The 25,498-nt window shown below is 41.9% G+C and overlaps 1 protein-coding gene across 1 annotated transcript in view; it reads right to left on the bottom strand.

Moving 5' to 3' along the window:
- Positions 1 to 3,835: 3,835 nt before the first annotated feature.
- LOC131901784 (peptidyl-prolyl cis-trans isomerase A-like) overlaps positions 3,836 to 25,498 on the bottom strand; it is a 43,882-nt gene continuing 22,219 nt past the window's right edge. Inside the window, exon 4 of the mRNA XM_059252861.1 lies at positions 3,836 to 4,541. Within this exon, the coding sequence (XP_059108844.1) occupies positions 4,034 to 4,541 (508 nt within the window). The 3' untranslated portion in view covers positions 3,836 to 4,033. The remainder of the gene's footprint in view (positions 4,542 to 25,498) is intronic.

Here is a 25,498-nt window from a genome sequence, read left to right as displayed (position 1 = left end):
CTTTTTAATTTTGTAATAAATTTATTTATTCATATATTTTACATCCTGGCTGCAATTTCCCCTCTCTCCTCTCCTCCTAGTCCCTCCCCCTACCCTACCTCTATTTCCACCCTCCCCAATCCACCCTTCCTCTGTTTCTGTTTAGGAAAGTGCAGGTCTCCCATGGATATCAACAAAACATGACATATCAAGTTGCAGTAAGACTAAACAACTCCTCACACATTAAGGCTGAGCAAGGAAACCCAGTATGAGGAGTACGGTCCCAAAAGCTATTAAAAGAGTCCTAGACAGCCTTCATTTCCATTGTTAGGAGTCCCACAGAGGACCAAGCTACACAACTGTGACATATATGAAGAGTGCCTAGGCCAGTCCCATGCAGGCTCCCTGGTTGTCGATTCAGTCTCTGTGAGAGCCTATGAGCCCGGGTTAGTTGAGTCTGTGAGTTTTCTTGTGTTCTTTTTCTTTTTTTTTTAAATTTTTTAATTTTTATTTTGCAATACAATTCAGTTCTACATATCAGCCACGGATTCCCTTGTTCTCCCCCCTCCCGCCCCCCTCACCTTCCCCCCCAGCCCACCCTCCATTCCCACCTCCTCCAGGGCAAAGCCTCCCCCATGGACTGAGATCAACCTGGTAGACTCAGTCCAGGTAGGTCCAGTCCCCTCCTCCCAGGCCGAGCCAAGCGATCCTGCATAGGCCCCAGGTTTCAAACAGCCGACTCATACAATGAGCACAGGACCCAGACCCACTGCCTGGATGCCTCCCAAACAGATCAAGACAATCAACTCTCTCACCCATTCAGAGGGTCTGATCCAGTTGGTGACCCCTCAGGCACTGGTTCATAGTTCATGTGTTTCCATTCGTTTGGCTATTTGTCCCTGTGCTTTATCCAACCTTGGTCTCAACAATTCTCACTCATATAAACCCTCCTCATTCTTGCTAATTGGACTCCCAGAGATCCACCCGGGGCCTAGACATGCCTAGATCTCTGCATCCAGTTCCCTCAGTAGTTGGATGAGGTTTCTAGCACGACAATTAGGGTGTTTGGCCATCCCATCACCAGAGTAAGTCAGTTTGGGCTGTATCTCGACCATTGCCAGCAGTCTGTTGTGGGGGTATCTTTGTGGATTTCTGTGGGCCTCTCTAGCACTTTGCTTCTTCCTATTCTCATGTGGTCTTCATTTACCATGGTCTCCTATTCCTTGTTCTCCCTCTCTGTTGTTGATCCAGCTGGGATCTCCCGCTCCCCCAAGCTCTCTTTCCCTTGACCCTCGCCCTTCACTACCCCCACTCATGTCCAGGCTGTTCATGTAGATCTCATTCCATTTCTCTGTCATTGGGCGATCCCTGTGTCTTTCTTGGGGTCCTGTTTTCCAGGTAGCCTCCCTGGTGATGTGAGTAGCAGTCCAGTCATCCTTGTTCCACATCTAGTATCCTCCTATGAGTGAGTACATACCATGTTTGTCTTTCTGAGTCTGGGTTACCTCACTCAGGATGATTTTTTCTAGATCCATCCATTTGTCTGCAAACCTCATGATGTCATTGTTTTTCTCTGCTGAGTAGTATTCCATTGTGTATATGTACCATATTTTGTTTATCTTGTGTTCTTCTTGATGAGTAATCAAGTTGGAGGGGTGGAGGGAGAGAGTGCTGAAAGAGACTACTGGTAAGGGAGGATATTTCAGGGTCAGGAAAAACCTGGCACAAGGAAGTCTCCCAGGAATCTACAAGGATAACCCCAGCTAAGACTCCTAGCAATAGCAGATGTGTAGCCTGAACTGGCCATCTCCTGTGACCAGGCAAGACTTCAAGTAGAAGGAGTGGGAAACCAACCCAGCCACATAACCTTCCACCTACAATCTGTCCTGCCTATGGGATGTGCTGGGGTAAGGGTGGCCTACAGATTGAGGGAATGGCCAACCAATCACTAGTCTAATCCAAAACCCATGCCGGAAGAGCCCACCCCTAAGCCCACACCTGACACTGCCTGGAGCACCAGGACCCACAGGCTGGATGACCCAGGGACCTAGGATAGAACTAAACATGACTGGAGGAAAAATATCGATGCCTAACAGTATTCTGCTATGCACATGGGTTGGTGCCTAGTCCAATTGTCATCAGAAAGGCTCCATTCAGCACCCTATGGAGACAACAAATGCAGACCCACAGCAAACATCAGGCTGAGCTCAGGGAATTCTGCAGAAGAGAGGGGGAAAGGATTGTAAAAATACTGTTTTTTATGTCTTTGTCTTATAAACTTTTTTGTTTATAAATTTTTCAACATATCTGTAGATTTTAATCAATTTTTGTTGTTGTTATAAACTGAAACACAAGTATCCACATTCACCTCATTTAATCATTTTGTTGTTGTTGTTGTTGTTGTTAAAAACTGAAGCACAACTATCCACACTCACCTCAATATACACAGGGTAGGAATCGTCAACACACTGTCTTCCTCTTCCACACAGACAGACTGCAGCATTCCCAGGCCAAGGACATGACGCAGGGGTGTCATCTCTCCAGAAGGAAGGCTGTGCCAAGGCTGTTTGACAGTTAATGTTTTTGTATGTGTGCTTTTCAAAAGACCATTAAATATACTTGATATTTACATATTTGTCACTTAAATGTGATTTGAAGCTTATTTTGTATAAGGAATAATCAGATTATAACTTCTCGTGGTGAAAAAAATTTCCCGTGGGTATAAATGATGCTGTTTCCTGTTTTTCTTGGGTAGACCCTTGAGATGGGGGGCTGGTGGTTTTACAGTAAAGAAATGGATGAAAATGAACGAGATTGACTACAGGACATATTAGGATCTTAATGATGTTGAGAGGAATGATAGATCGTGAGCTGAACGATGTGTGAGTAGAGAGACTACTGGGAGCCCTAGGCTTCCCACATGGGTGTGTGGTTCTCCTGCCTCATGGAGCAAAGACAAGATGCTGGCTGAGGAGTGTCCTCCTGATGGGCTGGTGGCTTAGGAACTGTAGTTCTGGAAAGCAGTTTGGTAAAGTTGGACCACACCCTGATCTAGCAGCTCAAGCCCTGACATTTACAGATAAATACACATGATAAAAAGATCCAAGTTTAAAACCTGGAAAGCAACTAGAATGAACAAAATTTCATTCCTAGAAGTGGTTTATGCAGAAGTGGCAGCATCTGGTAAGACAAGAAATGATTTTTTTAAACGTATCTTTTTTTTCCTTTAAATATTTTTATTAGTTCTTTGAGAGTGTCATACAATGTGTTTTGATCATATTCATCTCCTCCCCCAACTCTTCCCAGATTCATCCCTCCAACTTCCCTATCTACTCAACTCTGTGTCCTATTTAAAAACAAACAAACAAACAAACAAACAAACAAACAAACAAAAGACTAATTTGTGCATCCCAAATATTCTTGGATGTGTGGCCTTCCACTGAAGGGGGTTAGACTATTGTCTGTCCCGCTCCCAGCAGCTCATAATTACCAACAGCTCCATGGCATGGGATGGGATTGTGGACCCAGGTCCCCTCTCCATGATGGGATTTGGACTGGCTTGGACTTGTGCAAGTTTAACAGGGGCTGTTGTAATTGCTGTTTAGTTCCTACGTGTGCATCTCCCCTGCTGTGTCCAAGGGTTTCCTTGTAGTCATTCCCAACTTCTGCCTTGTAGCTTCCTTCCCTCCCATCTGCGATGATCCCTGAGCCTTGGGAGGAGGGGAGGAGGCCCATATACTCCTTTTAAGGCTGAGCATTCTGCAGTCTCTATAGGAGTTTCTGATATGAGGATCAAACTTCATTGAACTATAGATATAACAGTAAGTCATTAGGAGTCATTTTTTTAAACGGTTCTTACTTAGTTTTTATTCATAATCATAAACTTAACTCTGCAATCCAGCTAGACTTGGGAGGGGAATGAGGAGAATATGGAACCCAGAGGACTTCAGTGAGAGCGGAGATTACAGGGTACTGCAAGCAGATGGGGGGGGGGTGCTCTCCTGAGCTACAGAAGGAATGGTCTGGTGGGTAAGAAGCCCGCAAGTCGAAAGAATTAGAGTTGTCCACAGTCGGAAATGGTGATCTTCTTGCTGGTCTTGCCATTCCTGGACCAAAAATGCTCCATGGCTTCCACAATGTTCATGCCTTCTTTCACCTTCCCAAAGACCACGTGTTTGCCATCCAGCCACTCAGTCTTGGCGGTGCAGATGAAAAACTGGGAACCATTTGTGTTTGGTCCTGCATTTGCCATGGACAAGATGCCAGGACCTGTATGCTTCAGGATGAAGTTCTCATCCTCAAAGTTATCTCTGTAGATGGATCTGCCACCAGTGCCATTATGGCATGTGAAGTCACCACCCTGGCACATAAATCCCGAGATAATCCTGTGAAAGGAGGAACCCTTATATCCAAATCCTTTCTCTCCAGTGCTCAGGGCGCGGAAGTTTTCTGCTGTCTTTGGAACTTTGTCTGCAAATAACTCGAAGGAAAAGCGGCCCAAGGGCTCGCCATCGGCCGTGATGTCGAAGAACACAGAGGAGTCAATTTGATACTGTTCCCACCTAGCAAAATAGCAGCTGTTTCTCTCATAGTGTCTGTGATCTGTCTAGCCATATGTTTTAAAGCCAACAATCCATGTATTGGTGTCATCTTTTACCCAATTAGAAGGCAGTTGGTTGCTCAAAGGATTGTCATGCACTATTGCACGTGTGTGTGTGTGTGTGTGTGTGTGTGTGTGTGTGTGTGCCTTTCCAGGCCAGTCATTATTGCAGCACACAGAGTTCACAGCTGGGTGTGACTAACGGTCACTTTTCTTTTGTGATAGCATGCATAGCACTTTCAGCACTATGATAACTAGCCAGTAGCAATGAAACTTCCAGGTGAGTACCAGTTTGAGTTCTCTGTGTTCTATGAATCAAGTACGTGGTATCTTCAGCAACAAGGTTTTACCATCAAGTTCTGGGGGATACTCAAGAGCAATGGCAAGAGCCTGTGACGTTTGGGGGTCTGTGGTATCTCACTGCCCAACAAATACAAAAGAAGTAATCCAGTCCTGTCATTGGACTTTTTACTTTTTTAGCTTCCAGTGTTTGGTAGAGGTACTCTTGACCTGTTAGGGAAACTCCGCCTTAACTCTATACTGTATGTGTTTAGGAAGCGTCTGTGGTTTCTTTCTGTCTTTTCCAAAAGTCTTTAAAATGTTATTTGTCTCTCCCCATTCTTCCTCAACCATTTCACCTTCCAACTTTACCACCCCAGTTTAACCCTTCTTCTTCCATCACTCCCTTTTAATACCAGTGCGTTATAAAAACATATTTTTTTATTTGAGACAGAGTTTCTCTGTGTAGCTTTGCGCCTTTCCTGGAACTCACTTGGTAGCCCAGGCTGGCCTTGAACTCACAGAGATCCGCCTGGCTCTGCCTCCTAAGTGTGGGATTAAAGGCGTGCGTCACCACCGCCCGGCTAAAAAAACATATTTTTTTAATGCGAAACTTCACAGAAGAAAACCCTTAGTCATGAACAAAACCCTCTGTGCACCTACAATACTAAACAAGCATGTTGGTAGCAATATCTAGCCACAAATGCCCTGCATGTTTCGAATTCAGTTCTTGGTAATTGCTTTACATCATATAGACGCTGTGATATGTGATCTTCCAATCTCATAAACTAGTGAGAGGCAGAGGTTCCTTATGCATGTCATACATGTCACCATGCTGGCTGAAAGCATCTTTGTGTGCCACAATCATAAACTGTTTTTAGAAGAGTGTCACCTAGTGTTTTATGACATTTTAAATTGCAAATGAAAACATCTTCACTGTGCCCCAAAACAAAATATTCAAGACATAGAAAGGTACAAAGACTATGATTCTGGGAGCTGGATGTACTATCTATCTAGCAAGGTGTGTTTTTCTATTAGTATCTGAAAGATATTCTGGAATCTGAAGCTCATGACTAGTGACCATGCTCCCTGTTAACTTGAAGGATATGCAAATGCTGAGGTCTCTCTTCTTCATTGTAAAGTGAATGAGTATAAAGATTAATAAACTGCAAATTAGACAATCTTGCTGCTTAAAACCTCAAGAAAGAGGCCCCAGAAAGACTGATTGACATTCAACATCCCTAAAGCAGCTCATGTGTGCAAAAGCTTCTGCTGGCTCGTGTATTATTAATGTGACTGGATTGGTAATCACCCACGACATACCTTTGAGTGTGCCTATGAAATGTCTCTAGAGAACTTGGAATGAGAAGGAGAGTTCCACACTGAATGTGAATGGCACCATCCCAGAGGATCCGTGGACCCAATGAAAGGAGAACCCAGGCCAAGTACCACTGTTCCTTTCTTTGTGTTTCCTGCCCATAGATTCAGTGTGACAGACGGGTCACCTTGCACACCTACCCACCATGCCTGTCACCCACGATGAACTATGTCCCTTCATACTGTGACCCAGACAAACCATTTTTCCCTTGAGATAACTTTTACCAGGAATTTTGTCGCAGAAACACGAAGCATTACCAACACGAAGCTCAAGGCTCCAACCCAGCATTCAGTCATTTTCTTAATTCTTTGTGCTCTTATCCACAGACTATATTTTTTTATGGGAAAAATACAAGATTGTGTTACAAATCAGTCAACTTGAAATATATGTGCTTATATTCCTCTGATTTCATTTCCACCAGAGAAAAATGTAGCCTTGTGAAAACTGTTTCATGCAGACAGAAAGCATTACTAGACAGTGAGCAAGACTTCAGACAGTACAAATACAAAAGAATGACCTCACTTCTGCTGTGCCAGCATCCAGTCCAGCGCTGATGACAGATGCCATCATCTTAACCCACACAGAGGCAGCACCAGCATCCACTGGCTCTTGTTAACAGCATTGCTCCCTGCTCATCTGAGACCAGGGTGGAGTTTAAAGGCAGGAGTAAAGCCTGGCTTAGCAATGTATGGCAGGATGTTCAAGCAGTACCATTCATCCTTGACACATTGCCTTAGTGGCTGTGTAACTCACACTGGGGTCATTCAGTTAGATGTGAATTCATCATTATGAAAATTTATGCAAATTAATGGTTTCTCCTCCCGTCTTTAGTTGCTAAATTGTATATTGGCTATTCGATTAAACAGGCCAGTAAATGACTTCCCCTCAGGTGGGTTAAGAAGATGATTAAAATGATGGTTGGCAGAATATTTGATTGACACTGGGAGGCTGTCACTTCATTTTAAACAGAATATAAACAAGAGTTTGCTGCTTTACTCTTAATTTTTTTTATTTTATTTTTAACGATGGAGGTCATGCTAGTCACACTCCACTAGTGGGCTACACCATAGAGAAGTTCAAAGAACTGTAACATCAAAAGAAAAAGAGCTGTGAGCCACAATGCTGACCAGCTGCAGAGAGGGCCCAGCTGTGAAGAGCCTGTACTGTTCTTGTAGGGACCCAAGTTCCATCCCCAGTGCCCATCTTGCCTGGCTCTAACTCTGGTTGCCGAGGACCTGATACTTCTGCCTTCCCAAGCACCTGCCTTCATATGCTGCACACACACACACACACACACACACACACACACACACACACACACACATGCAGGCACACACATACATAAAGCTATGTGGTGGTATTGTGTTCCCCAAAATATTGTGCACCCTAATAAAGTTATCTGGGGTCAGAGAACAGAACAGCCACTAGATACAGAGGCTAGATATTGGTGGTATTCATACCTTTTACTCTAGCCTTCTGGAGGCATGGATCTCTGTGAGTTCAAGGCCACACTGGAAATAGCCAGGCATGGTGACTCATGCCTTTAATCTCAGGAAGTAATGACAGAAAGCAGAAAGGTATATAAGGCACGAAAACCAGGAACTAGGCTGGTTAAGCTTTTAGGCTTTTGAGCGGCACAGTTCAGCTGAGAGGCATCCAGTCTGAGGAAACAGGATCAGCTGAGGAATTGGCAAGATGAGGTAGCTGTGGCTTGTTCTGTCTCTCTGATCTTCCAGCATTCACCCCAATACCCAGCCCAGATTTTTTTTATTAATAAGACCTATTAAGATTCATGCTACAAAGCTACACACACCACACATGCACACATAGATGCACACACACATCACACACATACACGTAATCAAGAAATAAAATAAATCTTTGAAAAGATACAAGGGTTAAAGAAATGTTCGCAAGCTAGAAATGTAACTAACTCAGTGGGTGTTGTGCTACCCCAGTAGGAATGCTACCAATGTTGCAGTTAGTTTCTCAACAGATCACCAGCACACAAATAACTACATGGAGACTTATTAATTATAAAAGCCCAGCCTTAGCTTAGGCTTGTCCCACTAGCTCTTATAACTTAAATTAACCCATATTTTTATTAATCTACATTTTACCATGTGGCTTTTACTCCTCTCCTATTCTGTGTGTCCCACTCATTCCTTATCTCAATGATGTCTTGCATGTGATTCATCCTCCTCCTCCTCCTCTATTCTGCCCCGAAGTCCCACCTATACCTCCTACCTAGCTATTGGCCATTCAGTTTTTTTTTTATTACAGCAACCACAGCAATATACCTTCACACAGTGTACAAATATCTCACAACATACCAAACCCTAGGGTTAGTCCCCAGCAGCACATAAAACAGGACATAGTGACAAACACCTGTGATCTCAGCACTGGGAACTAGAGGCAAGAGGACCAGACATTCCAGGTCATTCTTAGCTATATAGTAAGTTTAAGGCTAGCCTAGCCTGCATGAGACCCTCCAACAGTTTCTGGTTTCACAGTTTACCCACACCTTCTGCTGGACTTTCCTTTGGTGAGTCCAGAGTTGTGGTGATATTGTGTTCCCCAAAATATTGTGCACCCTAATAAACTTATCTGGGGTCAGAGAACAGAACAGCCACTAGATACAGAGGCCAGAAAATGGTGGCACACACGCCTTTAATCCTATCACTTGGGAGGCAGAGATCCATCCGGGTCTCTGTGAGTTTAAAGTCACACTAGAAACAGTCAGGCATGGTGACTCACGCCTTTAATCCCAGGAAGTGAGGGCAGAAAGCAGAAAGGTATATAAAACGTGAAAACCAGAAACTAGAAGCTTTGGGCCTGGTTAAGCATTTAGGCTTTTGAGTAGCAGTTCAGCTGAGATTCATTTGGATGAGGACTCAGAGGCTTCCAGTCTGAGGAAATAGGATCAGCTGAGGAACTGACAAGGTGAGGTAGCTGTGGCTTGTTCTGTTTCTCTGATCTTCCAGCATTCACCCCAATACCTGGCTTCAGGTTTGTTTTTATTAATAAGACCTGTTAAGATTCGTGCTACACAGAGCATCTGTAGGAAAAATAAAAAAAAAAAAAAAAAAAAAAAAAACAGCTAGAGAAAACACAAGGCAGGTGCAGGTGAGAGTGCAGCCGCACCAGGCTTGCAAGGCCACGAAGGGGTTAAACTGTGTGTTAACCACAGTGAGCATAGCCCTCTGATGCCTCCCACATTACCACATGTCACCAGAGTTCTGAGTCATTTGTGGGTTCCACTTTTCTTTGCTTCTTTGCTCCAAGTAAATGACCATCCAGGGATTTACGGAATCTTACTCTCCTCCACTCTACTTTCTGCATCCCAAGTACCTACCAGAATCTCTGTCTGCCCCCCACTCCCGTTTTCTCTTTCTGTCACATGGACTGGGTCATTTTCTTCTATCTCCCCCTCTCATGAGCAACCATGCACTGCTGTGAATCTGCCATGGTCGTCTGATTCCCACAAAACCCCAGGCCACTAGTTTCTCTGTGCACAGCAGAGCCTGGGGCTGAGGAACATCCTTCCACCTAGGTGAAATGCAACTCGGCAGGTACCCAGGGTCCAGGACCCAGGTGGAGACTGTCCGCTGGGCTATGTGTAACTGTCCTCTGTCTCCTTTCCTTGAAGGTCTCTTCAGAAGCCCTAGCACCATTTATCCTTGATGTTGTCAAACTCTTACCAGGACTCAGAGCACACTCCCGGGTCAGGCATGCTAACACTGGAAGTCTTCCTGCATGCCAATGAGACTTTGCCCACCACATGCTTTACTGAAAAGACAAAAGACTGAAGACAGGAACCGGTGTCATCTGTATCATCTCGATAGTTGCATAATACACCAAGCACCTTGCTGACAAAGAAAGTGCACACATTCCCCTCAAATTCAATAGACTAACAAAGCGCTTCCTGGCCACTTACAGGAGAAAAATGTAGGGTTACTATCAACTCATTTCTTTTATGTGTCCTCACCTTCAAAGGGCAGCTAGGATGGAAATGGAGTGGAACAGCTACTTTTGTTGTGGTGGTAATGAGCTGGGGTGGGACCAGATAAGACAGACTGTAGATGCAGGGTCACAGATGTGCAAGGCTTCATGAATTTATTATCAAAATGCATCCTTCTCCTTGTAAACTGTGATGTCACCGTCAATGTGATTGCTCTGATGCACTGCATCCCTGTGTCACAGGATCATCCCTGTTTGATCCAAAGCAGCTTTCCACTTGCCCAAAATGCATAAGTTATTAAAATGTCAAAGATCGCATCATAGAGCCAAGAGCCACTCACCGTAATCTTTTACATTTGCTTTCTATATTTTTGGTTGTGAGCCTAGCCTTTAATGGCTGAGCCATATCTCCAGCCCTACATTTGCTTTTGAGAACACCATCATAATAAAAATCTGTGTTACCAAGAAACATATGCATAAGAAAGACATAAATAGAAGTTTGTGATAAATTGAAAGAGTGTTGCTGTGGACCTTTGAAACTATGTCACATTGCAACACTTAGTTTTAAAAAGGTTGCATTGGTTTGATGCCCAGAGGTACATGGTATTTCATTTATCCATTCAATCCTTTGCTGGCCCCTGGAAACTTCATTTTCTTTTTAATGACTAGTTTCATGTGCTCCAATGAAAAAGACCAAGTATTGCTTCAAATTACAAACAAATTGGAAATAAATGGTGGTTATGTTTTTTAGATATGAATATATATTCTACCACTAGGTGACAGCCCCAGTTAGTTCATTTTTAAGCTCATGTTTTCATGAGAAGAGAAATCTTGGCTGAAGCAGGATCTCTGGATTCGATCGTGGCTCTCTGCTTACTTGTTGTGTTAGCTGTATTTCACAGCTTTGTGTGGAAAACAATGGTGTCATAGCCGGCAGTGGTGGCACATGCCTTTCCTCCCATCACTTGAGAGGCAGAGGCAGGTTAATCTCTGTGAAGTCAAGGCCAGCCTGGTCTACAGAGAGAGTTCCAGGACAACCGGGGCTACACAGAGAAACCTTGTCTCGAAAATTTAAAAAATAAATAAATAAAAAGCAAGCAAACAAACAAAAACAACAACAAAAAAGCAACAACAGAAAAGGAGGGTGATATTAGAAGTTTTTGTTATGTAACTCTTCAGAGAGGGCTTTGGTAAGAAAAAAGATCAATAAATATCAGATATTTGCATCTTTACGACACTGAGTTTCTACAACTACTTCCATTTGAATTAATGCCATTGAAGGATGTATCACTATTGTTTTATGAGTGTTGTCTCTAAACCTACTCTTTTTTTATTGTCCAGTTTCCCCCATGATGACTGATCTGGATTGTCAATAAGACTTTACCTGGAATCAACTAATAACTAAGCTTCTGGGTACCCCTGTGAGAGACTTGCTTATCAGATCATTTGAAGTAGTACAGCCCACCCTAAATGTGGGTGGCACCTTTTAAGCAGCCCCGATGGAAGGACATGGAAGAAAGAAGCTTTGCTCTTTGCCTGCTGGTCCGAACTCTTGCTAGCACATTCTTCTATCCTGTTGCTGAGGCATTCTTTCATATTAAAACCAACTTTTTCAGGATTCCAGGGTGAACTGAAAACCAGCAGCCCTTTGGGAATCCAGACTGGGCCTGCAGAGACATCAAACTTTATGGACTGAGAACTAACAGAATCTTGGCCCTTCAATATGAGACAGCCATTGTTGGATTACATGGACCATACGGTGTAGGCTAAGCTAATAAATTCCACTTTAATCTATCTATCTACCTGTCTATCTACCTCTCTACCTATCTATCTATTCCTTCTATCAATTCTGTTCCTTTAGAGAACCCTGAATAACACACCCCTTTTGCCTCTTTGGATGGATGTAAACTTACCTACATTCCTATATTTCTACACTGATTATAATTTCAAATTCTTAGCAGCTATCTTTACATTTTATGTTTAAATATGTTTAATTCCATATTTTTAAAGTTAGGTCTAAACTTTTAAAACAGTTGTGATTTTAGTTTATTTTCCTGATGCTGTGACTAAGCTACTTGCGGTAGAAAGGGTTTATTTGGCTCACAATTTTAGGTTACAGTTCATCATTGTGGGGAGGTCAAGGCGGCAGGAACCTGAACCAGCTAGTCACCTTGCACCCACAGTCAAGAGACAAGATAAATAAACTAGTGCATGCATGCCAGTGCTCAGCACCCCCTGCCTAGGGAATGGTGCCACCCACTATGAGCAGATATTGCCATCTCAGGAAGTAATCATGATAATTCCCCCACGGACGGCCAGAGTACATGGTTGGACTGCAGACATGGGTCTTGCTGTAGGAGCAGTTGAAGCACACACGCTTTAGTGTATTCAGCAACCGTGGTACCTGTGTGCTGCAGAAGAACTTACAGGAGGCCCACAAAGCTTTGTAAGAAAACACGTCAGCAGAAACACTATCAAGGTATGTGGAGAGGCATAGAAAGTACCAGAATGAAGGTGGACTATGAGATCTTAAAATAGTACTGCCAGGAAGGAGGCATTAAAACAAACAATCAAACAAACAAAAAAACCAACCACAACAAAACCTGTACCAAATCAGAACAAACCAAAAGGATGTTGTTTTGCTGAGAAGGCATAGTGACTAGAAAGTGGAGCTGGGATCACTGAGGGAGTGGGGACGGGGTTTCAAGGACCATAAGCATGACATCTAACAAGAAATATCCATGCTCTGATGGCTATGCTTCACACTTAGGGGTCAACAGGAGCCCCCTCAACCGGGTTTTCTCCTTCGCCAACCATGCTGCCTGTAGCCATTAGTCTGTGCGGCAGGCTGTGCTGGAAGCAGACGCTATCTCCCCAGCTTCCCCACCAGCAGAAGCCACTTAGGCAGATATACTGACAGGACCCTGTATGGTGAGCATTGCAAACACCTTGGTCTGAAGCAGATGAAGGATCTGAACTTTCAGTTACATCCTCTCCTGACACCTGCTTTTCTATCATGTTTCCACCAGCATTTCATATTTTTCTAATTTTTATGTGTTTATTGACTTCCCTGTTCTCATTCCCTTGTCCCTTTCTCAATGTAACCTGTCCAGCTACTGTTGAACACTGGCGTTAATTCCTTCAGAGACTATTTTTAAGTTAGTGACTATGGTTTTAGAAGATACTTTGCATGAGATTTTTGCATGGATATGCACGTGCACTGTGGATGGAACCTAAGGCCATGTGCATGTTAAGCAGGTGCCCTCTGGAGCAGTGAGCGACACCTGACACCCTCAACGCCTTAAACAGGAGTTTTAGAAATAAACACGTGCGTTCTGAATGACCTTTCACTTTGTTATTTAATTTGGAGGTTAAACAGAAGATTTGAAACTTTTTTTTTGTTTTGAGCTGCAGTAATTTCTTGTTTTATAACTTTCTGCACAGACTCCTGCCCTCACTCCTGCCTCCTGCCCTCCCTCCCTCCCTCCTGCTCTCACTCACTCACTCACTCACTAGCTCTTCACCTTTTCTTTTCTATCTCTGCATTGCTCTCTCTATCACCCTGGTCCTAGGATTCCACTGCCAATCCTTCATCCATAGCCAGGTCCACCAGTGGCTCAGCTCATGCACAGAAATTTGATTACACATTTTGAAGATTCAATAACCAAAACCAAGAAGGAAGTTGCCCACTTTTTGCTGGGCTCTAAGTCTGGGAGGAGAGAGACCTTATAGCATACAAGATCCTAAATCATTTTAATTCATCATCAAGCTTTTTTCTAAACCCAGAGCTTAGATCTGCACTAGGCATTTACAGCAAACTCATCAGCTGTCCTTCAGGGCTCCTATCAGTTTGACCCCTGGTCCCTCAGCTGGAGCCTGCCACCATCTGGGTTCTGAGGAGTGAACTCAAGTCGTTTGGCTTGGTGGCAAGCGCCTTTATACATGGAACCATCTTGCTGAACTAATATTCAGTATCTTTTAAAATATTTGTTTATTTTTATTCTATGTGTATGAGTGTTTATCTCCATGTATGTATGCCTAGGCACCACTGATAGTTATGATAAATGGCATTGGTTGTGGCGCTGGTTACCGCTTGGAAAGGTCACTGTCATGGTCATGACAGAACCCAGTGGTACTTTTTTAGAGCTTTATTAGAAGGAAAGGGGGGGGGAGAAAAAGAGGGGAGCCAGGCCTTGGGGGAGGGAGCAGAGCAGAGCAGAGAGCAGAGAGGGAACAGAGAGACAACACAGACAGAGAACACAGAGAGGGTAGGGGTGTGCATCCATTATTTTTAACCCTGAGGCGGGTACATAGTCACCTGCGCCTGCAGATGATGTAAGATGAAAGAACCCAAGCTGCGCATGTGCCAGAGTGAGGGCAGGATCCTAACAACCACCTGCATATCAGTTCTCCATGAGGTCAGAACATCAGGTCCCCTGGAACTGGAGTTACAGGCAGTTTGTGAGCCTCCATGTGGATGTTGGGAACTGTACTTGGCCTCTTTAAGAACAGCCTTCAGCTTGTGCTCTTAACTCCTGAGCCACCTCTATAGTCCTAACATAGGTACCTTTGGCAGTCCCTCCACTTCTTCTTGGTAGCTACAAGGTCCAATGGTAACTTCTGGCTGTACCCCAGTGAGAAGTATGTGGAAGAATGAGGTGTGTGTGTGTGTGTGTGTGTGTGTGTGTGTGTGTGTGTGTGTGTGTGATGTCAGTTCAGTTTTTGAATGAATTGGATCCAATCTCCAAGTGATTCAATCCTCCCTGCTTTCTCTCACTTTTCACCATGGTCTTTCAGGATTGTTAATGCTTTCATTCTCTCGGCCTGAACTTCGTGGATAAGGTTTGATTTTCTTAATCAGCTGGGCAAAGAGTGGCAAGGGCCTTTGCTTTGACTGCTCATGGAAGCACTTACTGTGCTGTGAGCTGCCATGGAGATGCTGACTTCTCAGTTAGCTGTATGTCAGGTGTCCCAGCCATCTACTGCCTCCCAGCAGCTAGCCTCAAAGGCCAGTCTTTCATACAGTGTTAGCGAGCACTCTGCCTCCAGGATTCTACTACCGATTCTTACTTAACTATACTTTATAGAACTTGAAAATCTATTGAAAAACTGAATCAAAAGTTTATAGCTCATGGTAAACGCCTTGGGAATGAAAAATATCTGCATAAGGAAAATATTCTGATTAAATAACTCACATAGTGGCCACAGAGAATCAAATACAAAATGTGTTCTTGGAAACAAACTAATTAAAACTACCCCACACAGTTGACTGTTAAGATGCACTTCACATGATGCTTCCTTTCTAGATAAAATATAGATGAAGACTTTTTCTTCATTTTTCTTCTTTTTTGTTTTTGGTGTTCTTGGCTATTACATGGAATGAAAGTAATTATTGAAAAGTTCTAAAACAGTATGGGAGTACAGCTCAGAGGACGATTGTTTACCCAGCATATGCAAAGCCCAAGTTTTCCACAGGGAAAAAGCAGCTTCATTTTTAATGCACGGCCTTCCATGCGAAGAGCTAGCGAGGTTACATCTGTTTTAGATCATTGTTGTCTTAACTGCCAGGCTTCTACAACTACTTTGATAACAAGAAAAGACTGAAACTAAGACTCTGATTTCCACCACACTGGCTTGACTCAAAAGAGCTCCTGTTTCTCTTGTATGCTTTGCAGAATTCAATTTATACAGCACAAGAGGTTGTGATATTTAGTTTCTGCAGGAACAGCCATCTAATTTTCAGAAATCTTTTTGGTCAGAATAATATTCCTCAGATGTTTACAGCTATACTCACGAGCATCTGAGTTGAGCCATTATCTACCTGGGGTGCTGATGGTGGTCAGTGCTACATCTGCATCTGTTTGGTCCCAGGACAGAAAAGCCAGCATCTTTGACCTCTCCACAGCTTTGCTCACCATAGATAGAAGTTCTGCCAGTAAGAGGAGGGAGCATGGCAGGGCATATCAACAGTTCTGTCCCAAACTGAGAAGAAGGTTTCCTAGAGATCAAATGTCATCTGTGCTTGTGTGTTTTTTCTTTCCTTATCTTGTCCTTCGTTTTCAGTTTTTACTTTTTAAGGGATACTGCCACACTGACAAAGAAGAGGGAAGTAATAAAGGGCCTTTTCTGTCTCTCCTTCCATCCCTCTTTTGTTGCTTTCTTTTTTCTTTCTTTTTTTTGTTTTATTGTGAGACTATTATTCAACCAAAACAACTTTTGGAGATGGAATGGCTCCTTTTATAGTCACTAACTTCACATAGCAGCTACTTGAATTGTGCAGGTAGAGTCCTACAGAGGAGACAAAGAGTTCTTTTGATTCACCCAGGTGTGGTAAAGAACACAAAACTATAAGCTACTTAGGGGAGGGTGAACTTGCAGTTCTCTAGGATTACAGGCATGTGCCATGGTGCCTGGCTCCCAGTTAAGAAATTGTGGCTGTGGGATTCCTCACAAGGGGAGCCATTCTTTCTTTTGGAAATGATTCCTGTGAATTCCATCCTCCTGTAGACAGGGGGCTGCCCAGCTCCTCTTGCTGGCAGCTAGCACTCCCTGGATTCGTGGTTCTGTATACTCTCAGCCAGTCAGGACTCTGATCACCTGTTCTGGCCTGGTCCTCACAGATGCAGATGCTGTGAACAGCTCTGGAAGGTGAGAATATGCCACATCCTTGAGTCAAGGTCAGAGGGGATTCTGTCCTGTATGAAAAAGATGCCATTGAAGGTTCCGCTGAATGAAGAGGGTATAAAGAGGGTTAAAAAGCTCAGGCATATAGTAGTTATATATCCCATTATATATATATATATATATATATATATATATATATATATATATATATATATATATATATATATAGTCAGATTTCATAAGCTCAGACTCTTTCTTTGAGTAATTGTTAATTATGTTCAGAAAACGCACTCATATTTCTTAGATTATTCCCCTGAGATTCACTTTCTCTTTTTTTTCCTTTCTTTCTTACTATCTCTTCTCTCTTTCCTGAATAGTTTTGAGACAACGTCAAATTTGCTAAAAGTCTTCACTGAGTCTTGGTTTGATTTAATCCACTTGTTAAATTCTGAATCTGTTGCATTTTTGTTCTAACATTTTCACATTTTTTAAAAAAAATATGCTTTATTTTTTAGCACAATTTTAGGTTCACAGCAGAATGGAATGGAAAGCCCAGAGATTTGCTATGTGGGCAAGGACCCACCTTCTCCCCAGTTACCAACTGCTGCATTCCTAACCAGAGTGGTCCATTTGGGTTCAACCAATAAATCTACAGGAACAGGAATGCTTATATTTTATGTCAACATTCCCAGTATTGTGTGATATAAGCATCTGAACATATATAAAATGTACCGTCTCTACCATGATCATATAAAAAGGATTCATTTTGCTTTGATAAAAAATACTCCTGTGTTCTTACTTATCTTTCCTTGCTCCACAAACCCTGACAACCCATCTTTTATTTCCTCCACTGTTGTAAATTTTCCAGAATGTCATGGAATTGAAGTTAATCCAGTGTGTGATATCTCTCAATAGTAATATACATGTAGGTTACACTTGAGATACCCATGGCTTGGAAGTTTACTTCTTTTAAAAGACTTTTTTTTTTTTTTTTTTTTTTTTGGTTTTTCGAGACAGGGTTTCTCTGTGTAGCTTTGCGCCTTTCCTGGGACTCACTTGGTAAAGACTTATTTTTTATGTGAGTGTGTGTGTGTGTGTGTGTTTGTGTGTGTGTGTGTGTGTGTGTATGTGTGTGTGTGTGTTTGTGTGTGTGTGTGTGTGTGTGTGTGTGTGTGTGTGTGTGTCTGCTCAGGTGTGTATGCATACAGACAGCAGAAGGGGGCATTGGATCCCCTGGAGTATATGGGTTCTGGGACCTACACTCTGGTCCTCTGCAAGAGCAGTGAGTGCTCTTAACTGCTGAGCTATTTCTCTAATCTCTGGATTTTACATTTCTTAACTATCTTTTCAGCTGAATGCAGAACTGTTAAAATCAGAATTTCTTCATAGATGAAAGTTTAGAATTTTCAAAAATTAGCATGTTAAAATTAAAATTAAAGGCCATTTTGTTCTTTCTTAAAAGCATAAAGATCCCATTATGTTTTCCAGGCTAGCCTCCTACCTCTGGTTCTAAGAAATCTTTCTGTCTCAGCCTCCCAAGCAGCTGGAACTGCAAGGCTGTGCAATCACACTTATCCCCAGTTCTTAATTAAAATCCAGACCTGTGTCTAATTAGAATTAAATGGTTTCAACACTCAGAAGATGTTACAGAAGCAAGGCTTTTACAGAGGATGTCACAGAAGCAGGGCTATTACAGAGGATGCCACAGAAGCAGGGCTATTACAGAGGATGCCACAGAAGCAGGGCTATTACAGAGGATGCCACAGAAGCAGGGCTATTACAGAGGATGCCACAGAAGCAGGGCTATTACAGAGGATGCCACAAAAGCAGGACTATTGTGGAGGAGGTCACAGAAGCAAGACTATTGTGGAGGATGCCACAGAAGCAAGGCCATTATGGAGGATGCCACAGAAGCAGGGCTACTATGGAGGATGTCACAGAAGCAGGGCTACTATGGAGGATGTCACAGAAGCAGGGCTTTTATGGAGAATGTCACAGGAGCAAGGCTATTATGGAGGATGCCACAGAGACTGCTGCAAAGGATACCACAGAGGCTGTGGACAATGCGCTGTTTTCCCTTCCCTCCTGCAATGTGAATTCTGTGGTCCATAAACAACCAAATACTGTTTTGCTTTGAATTAAAGTCATCAATATTTTCCAGAGTAAAAATAAAGTAGATCCCAATCTTCTTGAGGAAAGTCTTGCCAGGGTTGAGATGTCTCCATAATACTTTTCCTTGTGATTCTGTAAGTGTTAGGTCACCAGAGTTGGCTGGGGATGCTCAGGGAACAATTTTATTCTTTATGATTAATTTTGTCTGGTAATTGATAAAAGCTTGCCTTCTAACAAATAAGGGGAAAGAAATGGGAAGATAATGCTCTCAAAATATTTAGTTGTGTAATGAGAAAACACAGCTTTTTATTGCTCGCTTGTTTGTTTGTTTTCATTGAACTTATGCCCATTGACTAAGAATGGGAACACATGGACAATTGGGTGGCTACAGCCGAGACGCTATAGTCTGTAGCAAAAACCTTTCCAGACCAAGTACCTTGGCTTCCTCTATGAGACCTCATATGCTGATATAGTTAAAAGAATCATTTGCTAATGCATGTGATTATTTTCTACTTAAACAATTATTAAACAAATATATGTGTTAATTTCATCTTCCATCTCTGAGGCCTGGCTGTCACACAAGCTCAGTTATGCCTCATCATGTTGGGCTTCCTAATGTAGGGAGCAATGGGTGTCATCTTTTCATCATAATTTGTTTGTCCTTCATTCTCTCTCTCTCTCTCTCTCTCTCTCTCTCTCTCTCTCTCTCTCTCTCTCTCTCTGTCTCCCTATCTACCTATCTCTCTCTATCATCTATCTCTATCTCTCTATCATCTATCTATCTTTATCTCTCCATCATCTATCATCTGTCTATCTGTCTGTCTATCTCTATCTCTCTATCATCTGCCTATCTATCTATCTATCTATCTATCTATCTATCTATCTATCTATCTATCTATCTATGTATCTATCTATCTATCTACCTATCTATCTATCTCTATCATCTATCTACCTATCTATCTATCCATCCATCCATCCATCCATCCATCCATCCATCCATCCATCCATCCATCTATCTATCTATCTATCTATCTATCTATCTATCTATCTATCTATCTATCTATCTATCTATCTCTATCATCTATCTATCTATCTATCTATCTATCTATCTATCTATCTATCTACCTATAATCTGTCTATCTACCTATCTATCTTCCTGTCATCCACCCCTGTACACTTTCAGCACTTATTTAGCTCACTAATTCAGGATGTGTGTATATTTTGGGAAGAAACGCCATTAGAGTCCAATAACTAAGCCTTATTTCTTTAAACATTGGGTGAGCTGCAGTAGGCATTGAAGGTTTCATAGTTCATAGTTTAAATAAGAAAGGAAAGGGGTCCTCTCCCTTCTCCAGATTTTGAACTGGAGCCTCTGTGCCCTGCTGTGTCTCCACATGCATGAACAATCCTGATAAGATGCATTTTTTTTGTTATTTCCTCCGCTATATCCACTATTGATTTTATTAATCTCTCATTCTGCAAGACTCAGCATGAATAGGATTTGATCCAATGGTTCAGCCAAATCAACAAGTCACCAGTTGTGACGCAAGATGAGTTGATAACCAAAGCATGTAAGATGGGTTTTGTAAATAGAAGTTTTATAAAGATAAAAATCCATGTTTTTAATGCATTATTTTGTTTTCATTTGATTTGTAAATTTTGAGCATTTGGGTGCTTAATTCTGAAATCAGAAAAATATGGTTTCTAGCTCAGAAATCCTCACACATACATCAGTAGATTGGCCTGGATTATTTCTAAAAGTCTCCATATCTCAAATCATTACTAAATATGAAAAATGATTCACTTTCATATTTATTGTCTTTTAGGGCTCCATTTGTACTTCTGAAAAATTAGTTACTCATCAGTTTGAACAATCAATGAAATCAGATGTGAGATCAAGGAGGTTGGCAGCCATCAACCACTAAGGACTCTGTTGATGGCTTTCACAGGCATGAACCTGGCTTTGTTCCTTCAGCTTTTCCACATTATTTTTTTTCTTATCCATGGATGCTGTAAAATATGCAGAGTTAAGTAAGATGTGCAGTCCAAAGCTCCAAGATGAAAAGAAAGTCAGGGTGAGAGCATTTCAGCTCCACCCACCACCCTCTGCTGGTATTCCGTTCTTCATGAAGAATCAATTGTTAGTTCTTTAAACAAATAAATACAAAACTTCAAGTGATGAGTTCACCATTTTCGTTTTAGCTTACAAGAGCAGAAGTCAGAGGCAACTGCATTGACAAGCATCTCTCTACAGAGCAGATCTGAGTGATGTGGATGGAATCAGCCACCTTTTCCATACATAGCCATTCTTGAACATTAAGTCTCAGAAGCCACTGCAGACAGTCTCAGGTAATCATTATGTCCTCTTATTGGGACAATTAAAAATGCTGAAGGATTGAGCCAACTTCAATTCAGTCAATATTCATGATTTTTAAGGTGAGGGAGTAAGTTATATTCTGGGGTTTTAATATATTCACACCATTTTTCTATTACTATCTACCTAAACTATCTATCATCATAGATTTACCTGTCTATTCTCTCTCTCTCTCTCTCTCTCTCTCTCTCTCTCTCTCTCTCTCTCTCTCTCTCTTTTTCTCTCTCTCTCATCTATGTCTGTCTAACTACCTATCATTTGTTTATCTATTTATCAATCTATCATCTATCTCTTCTACCTACTGATAGGTTTTTGGTTCCATTGAAAATATTCTTTTTTCATGTCCAGTCAGCCATTTTTCTTTCTTCTTTTGTAACATCCACACATGGTTTTCAGCTATCTTTCCTTCATGTTTTTGTCAGCTTTCCTACTCATTTGTCAGAAATCTCCATTCTTATTCATAGTTCTGTAGAAACCTGATTATAGATTTTTCCCATCAGTCCCCTGAATCCTGAGGATTTGGATGTTTGTGGAAGGGATATTGTCACATCACACATCAGGAATCTCAATGTTATCTTCTCAATAAGAAGTTGGTGCCATGATGTTTTATCTCTATTTTTTGACTCTGACAGTTTGTGAGTCCATTCATTCCTCTTCCCTCTGTTACTCATTCCTGCTCAAGTGGGTGAGGAAGCTAGGTGCTCATCTCTCCTGCAGGATAGAGGAGTCCAAATAACTCAAGTCCATGTGGCTCATGAGAACTCATGCCCTGGCCTCACTCCCCAGGCACAATGAAAACCCCAGGTCAGTCTGCCCTCCTTGTTCATAAGCTTTCAGGATGAGCATCTGAAGGCTGCATTGCTCACTTTCAAATCTCATTTATGTGTGCAGTAAACATTTAGAATTTAGAATGTCTAGAGAATTCCATGAAGTGATTGAAATTTGCAGTTATTTATCAACTATCTTTTTCTTAATTGCCTTTCTAGTTAATATGGAACATTCATATACTCTCATTTAAGAATGCAGAAGAGGCAGGGAATCAGCAAGGACCTTCCTGTGAGGAGACGTACCATGTAGCAGCAGAGTTATAGCATGTATGATGTTCATTTGTGTGTGTGCAAATGTACATAATGCAGAGATAGGAATTAGCACTCTATGTGTTATAAAACAGCTACAACAACTTTGTTTCTTTCCTGATAATTTTCTCCACAGCTCCCTCATTTGAAAGACATTACCCACCTTTCTCTTTTCTTTTCTATTACCTGTAGATCATGCAAGACTTAAGGTGATAATGTTGCAGTAACCTCTCTGTGTGGTCATTATACAGCATCTTCTGACCCATTGCCATGATCTTGACTTATGAGAAGATTGAGTTTCTTCTTTATAACTCCTACTGGTATCAATCCATAAATATATTCTCACATTCAAAATTGCATGTAAATAAATGAGTACATTTTTATTTTTCTGTGACTAGTGTTTCAATTCACCATTTTCTTTGCAAGATTTATTTGTTATGACTCATAGTCTAGAGTTTGGCCATTTCCACATCTCTGTTAATATTGTAATGAATAGATATACTATATGTATTAATCCAGTGTAATATCCATAGGACCTTGGTGAATTTTGGTCTTTTAATTTTACACAGCGATGCTCTGGAGATAATTTTATGTGCTTCCTGATCCTTATGTATCCATTTCTTCCAGATTTTGGCTTAGAAATAAAATTTATTATGGGGTATATGGATTTTGAGCTATTAGAACATACAAATGTAACACTTTTCTAACATTATACAAATATTCATGGTTGCAACCAATACAAGAGTATCCATTGCTTAGAAGCTTCCTGATGATCTACAGCACTGGCAGAATCATGCTAATCTGATAGAAGCATAATTTATCATTTTAATTTGCATGCTTCTGGATCCTAATGAAGCATGCATTGTTTTGAAATTAGTGGCAGTGAGATTGTCTCTGAGTTGCTTTAGTTTTTCCGTTTACACTTTTTATATGAAATGTCTCTGCAGCCTCTGATGACCAGGGCCTCTCAGTTGTGTGCATTGTTGGTAGTTAACGTCACAACGGTGCTTCTTACACCCCACACCAAATCTTTCTGAAGTAAAGCCAACCACCTTAAGTAAACATAAATCATTCCACTGCTTTCCTGGCACCAAGGGGAAGCTTCCTGGCAGTCCTTTCTGGTCTTGGCTGGGCTTGTCCAAAAGATGGTGATCTGATGGGATGGGGCTGCTCTGTTACTAATAAATGTATCATTTAATTAATGTCTTCTGTTATTGAGTGTCTGGCATCATTTCTAGTTGTTTGCTGTTAGCAACTGGGTAGTAATGGGTATTCTAATGGAGGAAAATGAAGCAAACTTATCAACAGTGAGGTCTTCAGGACAAGGTTTCAATAGCAACAAAAGAGAAGCATGTTTGGCCATGTTATTGAATATGTTGAATTTCCCTTAAAGGAGTGATATGAATCTCCACTTTTCCCAATGTGACCTGAAGGGTCCTTGAAGGCTTTCCCTTTCTTTGTACCCAACCCCTTAGTAACCATCATTTCATAGATTTGTACTGAAGGTGAAAGACTATTGAGGCAGGCATGGGCCAGCCCAGTTAATTCCATACTAGTAGAAGCCACACTAACACTAACACTAACACTAACACTAACACTAACACTAACACTAACACTAACACTAACGGCCACTTTGCATCTGTTCTGTAAGTCTTCCTCTCCCAGAGCAAAGCACAGAGTGAGGCTTACAGAAGAGCACCCCAACACTGACGGTGCCTTTGTCTTTCACATTGAGTGGTAGATAAATGTGGTGATATTTTATTTGTGCTCTAGTAAATAAAGCTTCTATGGAGATCAGAGGAAAAACCCAGCCACTATATTAAACATAGAAGTCAGCCAATGGTAACATACACCTTTAATCCCAGCATTCAGGAGGCAGAGATTCATCCGGATCTCTGGGAGTTCAAGGCCACACTGGGAACAGAGCCAAGCATGAAGGCACATGCCTTTATTCCCAGGAGTAGTTAACCTCAGAGGTCTGGAGGTCTGTACAGACAGACAGGAATGAGATGGTATGGCACAGAAAGGATATAGGCATGAGTATACAGGAAGTAGCCCTCTCTTGGACTGAGGATTTCCTAGGGTAAAAACTTGTGGCTGTGGCTTGTTCTGTTCCTCTGATCTCTCAGCTTTCACCCCAATATCTGGCTCCAGGTATTTTTATTAATAAGACCGTTTAGCAATTCATCTTACAGATAAGCCCTTTCTTCTCCTGAAATGTTATCTCTCCTTTTGATGAGCATGAGTGAATCTGCCCTTTGCTCCAGGGCAAGACACTATTTATTTACTATTTTGTGTTTGAAAAACTATGTTTATCTTTCATGAGTTTTGTTATGCGCACGCACACACACACACACACATGGACATGTGTGTGTTCAGGAAAAAAACAGGATTCACTCAAGAGAGACATAGTTTGAATTTTCTTAACAGTCTCTGCCTGATAGACACGTAAGCTCTCGGACAGCAAGAGCAAGTGAATGTACATACAAGCCCCCAGCAGCTAAAAGCGTGACTCGGAGGCAATTATCAGCGCTAAACGTCTCCTGATCCCAGATTTTCTTTATGAATGACAATAAATAGTAGATTTGTTTGTTTGTTTGTTTGAAGTCCTTTTGTCTAACATATTTGGTGATCACAGTGGGAGCTGTAACAAATGTAGGCAATGCCACAAGAAAGAACCCTTGACCATCATCACAGTCCAATGCCAAGGGATCTATTGAGGGATGGGGTGTGATAGGGAGTGACAGACCTTCAATACTACAGTGTCAGGAATGACTGGTTCTCACTTGGATAGAGCTGAAGTAGAAGACAGTAAAGGGGGTGTGTCTGGGGTTCGATACAGTAAAGGGGGTGGTGTGTCTGGGGTTGGATACAGTAAAGGGGGTGTGTCTGGGTTTTGATATGGTAAAGGGGGTGTGTCTGGGGTTGGATACAGTAAAGGGGGTGTGTCTGGGGTTGGATACAGTAAAGGGGTGTGTCTGGGGTTGGATACAGTAAAGGGGTGTGTCTGGGGTTGGATACAGTAAAGGGGGTGTGTCTGGGGTTGGATACAGTAAAGGGGTGTGTCTGGGGTTGGATACAGTAAAGGGGTGTGTCTGGGGTTGGATTCAGTAAAG

Source organism: Peromyscus eremicus, unplaced genomic scaffold, assembly GCF_949786415.1.
Source record: "Peromyscus eremicus unplaced genomic scaffold, PerEre_H2_v1 PerEre#2#unplaced_355, whole genome shotgun sequence".
Taxonomy (NCBI): domain Eukaryota; kingdom Metazoa; phylum Chordata; class Mammalia; order Rodentia; family Cricetidae; genus Peromyscus; species Peromyscus eremicus.
This window is presented reverse-complemented; position numbering and strand designations above follow the sequence as displayed.